We start from the raw sequence: 12433 nt of genomic DNA, 5'->3' as shown, positions 1-12433 counted from the left end.
TTTTAAAAAGGTATGTTCTATTTTATAGGTTAAGATTTGGCTAAAACATTTTAAAACTCAACTACAAAGGAATGGAGATAGGTCTAATTCTGAATTTAATCCATATGGATATATGGTATTAAAATTGAATATGAGCTCAGCTTCTTTTTTCAAAAGACTTAGTTCAAAATTGCCCCCTCTCCAATTTTGTTTTACTTTACATATTCCCCAATAGGTGAGATCAGATAACTTGTTTTTGTGGGTTTCCCTAAAATGTTTATATAATTGGGTGTCTAAATTTCCCTTTCTTATATTGCATAAATGTTCTCTTATTCTGTCTCGTAACAACCTAGTGGTTTCTCCTATATAGAATAAATTACATGAACATTTTAATAGATAGACTACTCCTTTGCTATTGCATCTAATGGTATCCTTTATAATAAATTCTTCTTTTGATCCTGGGATTGGTATAGATTTTTTCTTTGAACTATATTGACAAGCCCTACAGAGATGGCAGGGAAAAAATCCTTTAAGTTGTTTACCTAGTAGATCTTTTTCTATTAGTTTTTTATGATGTCTAGGTTTAAATTCACTAGGGGAGAGTATTGTTTTGAAATTTCTTGCTCTCCTAAATATCATTCTGGGATGTGGTTGGACTTTATCTCCTATCAACGGATCATTTTTTATCAGATGCCAATGTTTTTGTAGGATTTTTCGGATCAGACTAGTCTGATCCGAAAAATCCTACAAAAACATTGGCATCTGATAAAAAATGATCCGTTGATAGGAGATAAAGTCCAACCACATCCCAGAATGATATTTAGGAGAGCAAGAAATTTCAAAACAATACTCTCCCCTAGTGAATTTAAACCTAGACATCATAAAAAACTAATAGAAAAAGATCTACTAGGTAAACAACTTAAAGGATTTTTTCCCTGCCATCTCTGTAGGGCTTGTCAATATAGTTCAAAGAAAAAATCTATACCAATCCCAGGATCAAAAGAAGAATTTATTATAAAGGATACCATTAGATGCAATAGCAAAGGAGTAGTCTATCTATTAAAATGTTCATGTAATTTATTCTATATAGGAGAAACCACTAGGTTGTTACGAGACAGAATAAGAGAACATTTATGCAATATAAGAAAGGGAAATTTAGACACCCAATTATATAAACATTTTAGGGAAACCCACAAAAACAAGTTATCTGATCTCACCTATTGGGGAATATGTAAAGTAAAACAAAATTGGAGAGGGGGCAATTTTGAACTAAGTCTTTTGAAAACAGAAGCTGAGCTCATATTCAATTTTAATACCATATATCCATATGGATTAAATTCAGAATTAGACCTATCTCCATTCCTTTGTAGTTGAGTTTTAAAATGTTTTAGCCAAATCTTAACCTATAAAATAGAACATACCTTTTATAAAAAAAGATCAATTCATATTTATAATAAGATTAATTTAATAAGATTTTTAGGACACCATCTAAATTAAAAAATTACTATATATACACAAGCACTTTCCAAAAAATTTTTTGCACTCTATTAAAAAATTCTGCACTTTACCAAATAATTATGCACTTTATTTTTAACAAACAATTATGCACCTTATCTTTAAGAATTAAAAAATAAAAATTAAAAAGTTATCTATAACTATAGTGAAAAAATTTTTTTACTAAGAAAATTAATATGAAATCACCCTAATAGAAAGATAGATTAAATTTTTTAGTTAAAAAATATAAAAAAAAAAAAAAATGTATTCACGGAATTAATACTGAAATATAAAAGCAAGTTTTAATTCATTAATTCTAATATCACTTTAAGACACACATAAAATCATCCATTATCCTTTTAAATCTAACCTAAATTAATATTTTGAAACAATCTACATTAAATTCAATGACACCATTATCAAAAATATAGATATCTATTTAGGTAATATCAATATCCATCAAAAAGATATCATTTTATAGGTAGAGAACCCTAACTAAAAGGAAGGTGTTGTTAAGACCTTACGCAAAAATATATGTGAGGATGAGAAAAACTAATATATCCAAAATATAACACCATTACCGTGGTGTAGAAAAAAGATACATTTTCCCCGATTTTCCTTTATTATTTTATTTTCATTTTCTGTCATCTTTTGTTATTTGAGATTGAGTTAGAAAAGCATTACTTTGGGGAATGTTTCTAGCAGAGAATGTTTTAAAAAATGAGAGAGCCTATATTTTCAGTAAAAGAAAAACCCGAAGGGGTTATCCTAAGAGAGCCCAGTGACGTTACTAAAGCAGGACCAATCAGATAGAAGGCGACATTATTTAAATTGGAAAGCCGAGTAATCACAGTATCTTGAAAAAGCCCGGAACGCGGGTGAAACGCGTAGAAAACTGTGATAAAAAGTTGTATTGCAAGGAATCCCTTTGCCAACCCAGACTGCGGAACCCATTCCAAAAGGTACACCATCATACTGGTCGGAGCTAAAGAAACCAGTCACCTGTCTGTAACCTGCGTACAAAGAGTACTAAGTGCAGGAAGATTAACGGACCTCACACAGATCTACACCTGCGTACACCTGAGTACTAAGAGCAGGTAAAGAAGCCATCGGTTTATAGGAGAGCTTGCGCAAGCTGAAGAAAACCGAATCGCTGCATCGCTACGTTTACCCAAACTTAAAAGACCGGTAAGCCTAGAGACTTCAAACACATTTAAAAAGAGGTAAGACCACCTATGAAGCGGGGTTAACACATGAAGGAGGAGGTAAGACCACTTATATAGCGGCTCAGATATACCTCATAAAGTCATATACCTCATAAAGTGCCATTTAAGTTTACTGCAAATAATACACAAGCAAGATTGTCGCCCTGCTAAACATACTGGATTTTTAACATCTATTTGGGAACTCTGCCACTCTATTCATTTGAGCTTTGATATTTTATCAATTGAACTTGGATACTATATGAACTGTTTGAAACAATTGTGTTATTAAGAGAATCTTTCCAACAAATTCAACAAATCCTTTTGTTTCAATATACAGACCACACCTCTAAGTAATATTTGTGGACATCGTTACTTTACTAGGAAAGACTCATAATTATCTGGGCTCTCTCATTTATATTTTATCATATCAATATCGGTTTTTACTTTGTGAGTCATTTGTGAAATATTTTATTTATATAGATATACAGCTGTGTATTTTAAATGTTTTAGTTTTTTCTCAGCATATGATTGTAATATAATAAAAACTTTTGATTGTACCAAAAATGCTTATGAAATTTATGTGAATAGAACAGATGTATTCTTCCTAAATTCATAATCTAGTAAAGGTATACTTATTTATATGGAAATTTAATTTTCTATTTGATTTGGGTAAAATATATACATAAAATATTTAGTAGGTAACACATATATTTCCTCTCATAGTTTTTAATACTTTTTAGCTTTTAGTAGCGCCACTCTCAACTACAAATCAAAGTTAATATTATACCATTTATACAGATTATTTGAGATATTAATGCCTAAATAGGTTAAGTACTTGCTAACCACTATGAAAAAAAGAAAGCTCAGAATGATGTTTTCAGGGGCCTTTTTAGCACTTCCGGTGTGAATTTTGCTGCAAGGTCATTTTTGATTGACTAGCATAAATAATCATTAGCACAGTTAAACACATGCAAGCCTATAGTTACATCAACATGGTCCCCCTATGCGCTTACCTTAGTGCACTCCTCTTTAGGTGCCTTGCTCTCCTTAGTGCTAAACCAGTTCTCAGAATCCAAAATTAGGCACCAGGCAATGCACCCCAAACCACTAACCACGCTAAACATCCTCTTTCTAGCGAGGATTGGGACTTGCAATTGTGTCCTGGTGCCTGACACAGTTAGGGTTAAACACTGATAGCAATGCTGTCTATATAATTTGCGTTAGTGTTATAGCAGTTGGGACTGAAATTCTATTGCTTCTATTGCTTCTGCTTATAGTAAATAGCTTTATTGAGCTGACAATTTGCTTCCACTAGATTTTTTTAATATATACTGGTTCATTTTTAATGACCAGTATAGAATACAGACTAAGATTTGCAGATCTTACAGCATAGGAAAATATACTAGTCGAACCAGATTTTTTCCTGTGAATATTGGGAAATACCTTTATACTGATCTAATTTAAAGATGTTTTCCATAATTCCTGATAATTTCATAATACTCATAGAGGACATGCCCTTATTTCTATGCAAATTATAGTTAATAAATTGTCGCCTTATGTCGTTTATGACTAAACCCTGTATGAAATGAACGAGCAGTGCAGAACTGAGGATCTGAGGTACAACATCAGAAAGTTATAGGTCAGTTGGCATTTATGTAATATGTTTCTGGTTTGCCTTTGTTTTTCTATCTCATTAGATGTCATTTTTCATATTTCTTCTGTACTTTATAGCTATAATGTATAATGTAAATACAATTTTCTGCATTTGGTTGCATGATGTGATTGCTGATAAACATGTCTAAAATATAAATAAAAAAGGATTAGCCATTGAGATAATAAAATATCAATTGGTACAGGCTAAACTTTGTTTTTCTAGTTAATGGGTTAATAAAAGCAACATTTGTATCATGGGAAATGTAAGTAATCTGTTTTTAGCTGATTTAGTGGCTCCTTTTTAAAAGATTGTTTATTATGTTACAGTTATTGTAGTTTACAAAAATAATTTCATTAAGTCGTTATTACTAAGCATTTGAAAAAAACTCACGCCTAGATTACGAGTTTTGCGTTAGAGGCTGTGCAGTGCTAACGAGCAGTTTATGCTCACCGCTCTCTTACAGACAGCACTGGTATTACGGGTTTTTACAAACCCGATGTTAAAAGACAAAAAGTGAGCGTTTAGCAAAATTTTGCTCCACATCTCACTCCAATACCAGCGCTGCTTATGTTAGCGGTGAGCTGGTGTAACATGCTCGTGCACGATTTCCCCATAGGAATCAACGGGGAGAACCTGCAAAAAAGCAGCGTAAAACTCCTTAATGCAGCCCCATTGATTCCTATGGGGAAATACATTTTATGTGTACACCTAACACCCTAACATGAACCCGGAGTCTAAACACCCCTAATCTTACACTTATTAACCCCTAATCTGCCATCCCCGACATTGCCGACACCTATATTATACTTATTAACCCCTAATCTGCCGCTCCGGACATCGCCGCCACCTACATTATACTTATGAACCCCTAATCTGCTGCCCCCAACATCGCCGACACCTACATTATATTGATTAACCCCTACTCTGCCGCCCCCCATGTCGCCGCCACCTACCTACATTTATTAACCCCTAATCTGTCGTCCCCAACGTCACCGCCACTATATTAAAGTTACTAATCCCTAAACCTAAGTCTAACCCTAACACCCCCTAACTTAAATATAATTACAATAAATCTAAATAAAATTACTATATTTAAATAAATTATTTCTATTTAAAACTAAATACTTACCTGTAAAGTAAACCCTAAGCTAGCTACAATATAACTAATAGTTACATTGTAGCTAGCTTAGGGTTTATTTTTATTTTACAGGCAAGTTTGTATTTATTTTAACTAGGTACAATAGTTATTAAATAGTTTTTAACTATTTAATAACTACCTAGTTAAAATAAAGACAAATTTACCTGTAAAATAAAACCTAACCTAAGTTACAATTACACCTAACACTACCCTACAATTAAATTAATTCCCTAAATGAAATACAATTAATTACAATTAATTAAAATGATCTAAAGTACAACCCCCCCCACTAAATTACAGAAAATAATAAACAAATTACAAGATTTTTAAACTAATTACACCTAATCTAATCCCCCTAACAAAATAAAAAAGCCCACCCAAAATAAAAAAAGCCCTACCCTACACTAAATTACAAATAGCCCTTAAAAGGGCCTTTTGTGGGGCATTGCCCCAAAGTAATCAGCTCTATTACCTGTAAAAAAAAATACAAATCCACCCCCAACATTAAAACCCACCACCCACACAACCAACCCTACTCTAAAACCCAACCAATCCCCCCTTAAAAAACCTAACACTATCCCCTTGAAGATCACCTTACCGGGAGAAGTCTTCACCCAACCAGGCTGAAGTCCTCAATGAAGCCGGGAGAAGTCTTCATCCAAGCCGGGGGAAGTGGTCCTCCAGACGGGCAGAAGTCTTCATCCAGACGGCATCTTCTATCTTCATCCATCCGGCGCGGAGCGGGTCCATCTTGAAGACATCCAACGTGGAGCATCCTCTTCATCCGACGGCTTCTTACTAAATGACGGTTCCTTTAAGTGACGTCATCCAAGATGGCGTCCCTTCAATTCTGATTGGCTGATAGAATTCTATCAGCCAGTCGGAATTAAGGTAGAAAAAATCCTTTTGGCTGTAAAATAAAAATAAACCCTAAGCTGCAATTATTAGTTATATTGTAGCTATTTAGGGTTTATTTTACAGGTAAGTATTTAGTTTTAAATAGGAATTATTTAGTTAATTGTAGTAATTTTATTAAGATTTATTTAAATTATATTTAAGTTAGTGGGTGTTAGGGTTAGACTTAGGTTTAGGGGTTAATAACTTTAATATAGTGGCGGCGACATTGGGGGCGTCAGATTAGGGGTTAATAAATGTAGGTAGGTGGCGGCGATGTTAGGGACGGCAGATTAGGGGTTAAAAATATTTAACTAGTGTTTGCGATGCGGGAGTGCGGCAGTTTTGGGGTTAATATATTTCTTATAGTGGCGGCGATGTCCGGTTCGGCAGATTAGGGGTTAATCATTTTATTTTAGTGTTTGCAATGTGGTAGGGCCTCAGTTTAGGGGTTAATAGGTAGTTTATGGGTGTTAGTGTACTTTTTAGCCCTTTAGTTAAGAGTTTTATGCTACAGCGTTGTAGTGTTAAACTCTTAACTACTGACTTTTAAATGCAGTACCAGTCTTGACAGGAGAGGGTTTTCCGCTCACTTTTTGTCAGACTTGTAATACCGGTGCTATGCAAGTCCCATTGAAACTATAGGATACGCAATTGACGTAAGTGGATTTGCGGTATTTCCAAGTCTGGCCAAAAAAGTGAGTGGTACACCTGTACCTGCAAGACTCGTAATACCAGCGGGCGTTAAAAAGCAGCATTAGGACCTCTTAACGCTGCTTTATAAGCCTAACGCACAACTCGTAATCTAGCCGACAGTATTTTATTGGTGCTATTTGTATAGGAAAACAATTTTGTCTCCAAAGATAACAATTAGATTTTCAAAATGCTGAAAATGTTTTCAAATTATTAACAATGTTCTTTCTATGAAGAACTGAAATGGTGCATCAAGTCCAAAACATCATTAACAGTCCAGTGGCTATAGTATACATAGCTATAATTTTCTTTACATTCTTTATTTGCTTTTGTGTGTATATTTTACATTTAATCTAACTCTTTGGCAGGGGTCTGTCCTTTCAATATTAATTATTTTTTGTTGAGAAGACAGTACAGAGGAGCTAGTGTTTGCATTGCCTGTGCATTATTCTCAATAGAAAGAATGCTTCATAACGATGCTTTTTCCCTAACGCCGCTATTACAAGTCTTGCAGGTATAGGTGTACTGCACACCTTTTTGTCCGTCACGTAACGTCAGTACCACACTTTAAAAAAAGGCCTTTTTTAATGGGACTTCCATAGCGCCGGTATTACGAGTTTGCCTGGGAGGCCAAAAAGTGAGCGGTACACTCTATAAACACAAGATCCGTACGGCCATCTAAAGTCAGTAGTTATGAGTTTTATGCTACAAAGCCGTAGCATAAAACTCATAACTAAAGTGTTAAAAAGTACACTGACACCCATAAACTACCTATTAACTCCAAAACAAAGGCCCTCCCGCATCGCAAACACTATAATAAAATTATAAAACCCCTAATCTGCCGCTCTGGACATCGCCGCCACTATTAAAATGTATTAACCCCTCTTCCGCCACTCCCCGACATCGTCACCACTATAATAAACCTATTAACCCCTAAACCACCGCCCTCACGCATCGCAAACACTACTTAAATATTATTAACCCCTAATCTGCCGTCCGCCCACACCGCCGCATTAATAAACCTATTAACTACTAAACCGCAAGCCCCCCACAATGAAATATACTAAATTAAACTATTAACCCCTAAACCTCTGGCCTCCCACATCACTACATATAAAGATATTTTAAAAAAACCCTCCCTAAGGCAAGTCCTAAAAGGCAACTTAAGCATTCAGTAGTTGGCCACTACTAAAGTTTATTGTCAAGGAGAAATATGCATTAGGAGAGACTTTTGTGTAATCGTTACATTTGGAGAGACTTTCCATTTCTAAAATAACACGCAAAGTTACACATGTCAAAATAAGGGGCATTGCAACAAAATGACCATTTGCTAAAAGAGACTATACAGCTTTCACTTAAAAAATAATACTTTTTTTTTGGTTAATTAAAGGTGGTAACGTTAGACCATCCTTTACCTATCAGTCCAGTAAGAAAACACAGAATCCATTTTCTTAAAGCAGAAGTATATTGAAAACACTTGCATAAAGTTATAAGCTTAGTAATTTATTTTAAATATCTACGCATATCAAAGGTTTTCTTAGAAGAAAGTTTAATTGTTTGTTTTTAAAGGAACAAATTTGTCACAATAGATTTCAGTGAAAAATCTGCTAATTGTATAATTTTGTATTTTATGATTTTTATGTAATGTTTTTTAATAAGTAAAAGGTTTTTTTTTATAAAATTGGCATATATTTTCAAGTTCTCTTCACTATATATTAGTAAAAAAAAAACAAAAAAAAAACGTACCTGGTTTAACCATATCACAAAGATAGAGGCTTTAAACTGAAAGTCCGGAAGTGTTTCAATGTGACATTATATTTATTTGGGTACAGATAAAATTTATAAACATTAGAATTCACATTTAATGTTTCATATATTCAAAACTAATAAAGAACATAACAACCATTATGCAAATTTATAATAAACACGAATAAATACATAAAGGTGTATTTTTCAATAAAAGATAAAAAAAGAGTGATTTATCCTTCAATAATTTTTTACCAAAAAGGAAAAGAGTCCAAATATATATAATTATATATATATATATAATTATTTGAGAACACCCTTATTAAGGTCCCCATTATTAATGTGATCATACCCATATCTCTAACGTTTTGAGCTTACTGAGCACCCCGAAAACCATTCTCTGTTTTATTTAGATACAACGTAGTCACAAAGGTAAAAATTATATTAATATAACAGTGTTAGTTATGCAAAACAGAGGATTTGGAATTAAAGGGATTATCTAACTTTTTAAACAATAAAAATATTTTTTTTGTAGACTGTCCTTTTAAATTTAGTGTCCTTTTAGCAAACTATTACCCAGATTACAAGTTGTGCGCTAAATACCGTGTGTAAATAACACAAAAAATGTAGCTGTACCGCACTTTCCATAGCGCTGCCATTACAAGTTACAGAAAAAAAAACTTCTTCTGTTTTGCGATATGCTTCATACCGCACAAAAGCCATTTGTGCACATTTTCCCCCATAGACATCAATGGAGAAAAAGTGTTAGAAAAAAACTATCACCTGCGATTGCGGAATGGCGATCACTATAACGCAATCCATATTGATGTCTATGGAGACATGAACGTTATGTAAAAACCTAACACCCTAACATAAACCCCTAGTCTAAATACCCCTAATCCGCCGCCCCGACAGTGTCAACACTATAATAAACCTATTAAACCCTAATCCGCCGGTCCCGACATTGCTGACACTAAATAAAGCTATTAACCCCTAAACTGCCACCCCCGACATCGCCAACCCTAAATAAAGTTATTAACCCCTAAACCATCGTCCCCAGACATCGCCGACACTAAATAAAGTTATTAACCCCTAATCTGCTGCCCACCACATCGCAAATATTAAACTAAACCTATAAACCCCTAAACCGCCAAACACCCACATCACAAATACTAAACTAAACCTATTAACCCCTAAACCGCCAAACACCCAAATCGCGAAAACTATATTAAACTATTAACCCCTAAACCTAACATCCCCCCTAACTTGAAATTAAACTTACAATATAATTACCTTCAAATAAATAAAAACTTACCTGTGAAAAAAACAACAACCTAAGCTTAAACTATAAATAAACCTGACATTACTATTTAAATATATATATATATATATATATATATATATATATCAAAAATAAAAAACCTAAATTACAAAATTAAAAAGTCTAAAATTAAGAAAAATTAAAAAAGATTACAAAACTTTCTTGGCATTAAGTTGGTTAATGCCAATTAATGATTACTAAACTACTGCATAGCCCCTCATCTTTGCCCTCAGAGACTGACTTACTAAACTCTCATCCTACCAACATACAAATTCTGAATGAACATCTCATAATATTGCTTTGTGGAATTATTTTTAATGCAAGTAATTCAATGGGTCATATATATGTTTTGTAAAATATCTCTTTTATTGTTTTTAATAGGGTACACAAAGGCTTTTTACAAGACTCAAATTGAACAACCAAACTAGTAACATGGAATTCAATGGAACAAGTCATATGGGTCTAAATACAAGCGAGGATGAAAGTGGTTTTGATGAAAATGCGAACATACATTTTGCTATTGCAGCCTCGTGTGCCGTAGCACTTTGCTTATTTGGAATGGTGGGAAATATAATAGTGTTCTGGTACCTCTGCTTTAGGATTCCAAAGAACAAATATACTGTTTATATTATAAACCTGACAGCTGCTGACTTCCTTTTTCTAACGTTCACTGTTTTTATAATTGGGATCCAATTTAATAAATTGATTGGGGGAAATAATGATTTTACAGGAAAAGAACAATTGTATCTATTTGCTGAGATATTTTATGATTCTGCACAATACTCTGGAATGTTCTTCCTCACAGCTATTAGTGTTGAAAGGTGTCTGTCTGTCTTATTTCCCATTTGGTACAAATGTAATAGACAAAAGAACCAGTCTTCCATTGTGTGTATCTGTCTTTGGATTATTGGCTGCTCTGAGAGTCTAATTGAAAATCTTGCTTGTTCATCGAAGGATTTTGATGCCCAGACCAATGCATGTACAGGAATTGAAATAATGAGATTTGTTATAAGTATTGGTATTTGTCTGCCATTAATGGTGACTTCAAGTCTTATTCTGCTCTTCAGGATACAAAGAACATTACGACAACAGTACCCACCAAGGTTGTATGTCATTATTATTGCTGCAGTTTTTTTATTCATCTTATCAGTTACTCCATTCAGCTTTTTGTGGTTTCTTATGTACTTTAAGCTTTTGTTTTCACATGTTCAAACAGTGAGTTTATTTTATGCCATTGTGTTCTGCACAGTGCTTAATAGCACACTGAATCCCTACATTTACTTCATTGTTGGGAGACTCAGGAAGACAACACCTAAAGTCTCCATACATGAGATTCTTCAGAGAGCCTTCCATGAAGAAGAGGCAGAGAGAGAGAAAATAACAAACAAAGAAGTGGATACTGAATCAAGTCAATAGTGCCTCAGGTTGCATTACTTTCTGTAAAGGTGCTAGATTCCATTTCTGTTGTGTTAAAAAAATGATAAATTCATACGGTACAATGTCCAGAGAAACTTTATTTTAGTTTTGTTTAATATTAATTCAAACATGGCTTCCCTTTTTATGTCTGTTGCACTGCCAGCCAGGATATCATGTGATCACAGACTGGTGTCAACAAATCCCACAATGCTACAGTGTGCTGTATAGATGAACATATTTGTATGAAAAATAAATAAGATCTTGCTGTCAAGGGGGCAGGGGCTGTAAATTAAAAGGTAAATTGTATTAGTCACTAATGGAAATATATTAAAGTGATAATAATATTATTAATAATAAATATACAATCTGTATAAAAAAATATTATTCATTTAAAGTAAATATAAGTGCAATATACAAAAATCGATAAAGATTGTAATTCTATTTAAAGGGACAGTAAAGTCAAAATGAATCTTTCATGATTCAGATACAGCAAACCACTTTCCTGGTTACCTCTATACAAATATGTCTTGTTCTATAGGTATTCTTGTTGAAGCTAGCTCCCAGTAGCACATTGCTGCTCTGGAGCTGACTTTCAACAAAGGATACCAAAATAACTAAGACAATGGGGCCCATTTATCAAGCAGTTATGAAGCAGCGGTCTAAAGACTGCTGCTCCATAACCCTGTCCGCCTGCTCTAATGAGGCGGACAGGAATCGCCGGAAATCAACCCGATCGAGTACGATCGGGTTGATTGACACCCCCCTGCTGGCGGCCAATTGGCCGCGAGTCTGCAGGGGGCGGCGTTGCACCAGCAGCTCTTGTGAGCTGCTGGTGCAATGCTGAATACGGAGAGCGTATTGCTCTCCGCATTCAGCGAGGTCTTGCGGACCTG

General features: G+C 34.2%; 1 protein-coding gene across 1 annotated transcript in view; it reads left to right on the top strand.

Annotated features, from left to right (window-relative positions):
* The window catches only part of LOC128661598 (proto-oncogene Mas-like), a 129176-nt gene extending 117636 nt beyond the window's left edge, over positions 1-11540 (top strand). The window contains exon 2 of the mRNA XM_053715833.1: positions 10506-11540. Within this exon, the coding sequence (XP_053571808.1) occupies positions 10557-11540 (984 nt within the window). The 5' untranslated portion in view covers positions 10506-10556. The remainder of the gene's footprint in view (positions 1-10505) is intronic.
* The last annotated feature ends 893 nt before the right edge of the window (positions 11541-12433 follow it).

Source organism: Bombina bombina, chromosome 5, assembly GCF_027579735.1.
Source record: "Bombina bombina isolate aBomBom1 chromosome 5, aBomBom1.pri, whole genome shotgun sequence".
Taxonomy (NCBI): Eukaryota; Metazoa; Chordata; class Amphibia; order Anura; family Bombinatoridae; genus Bombina; species Bombina bombina.
The sequence above is the reverse complement of the archived record's forward strand: the minus strand, read 5'-3'. Positions and strand labels throughout refer to the sequence as shown.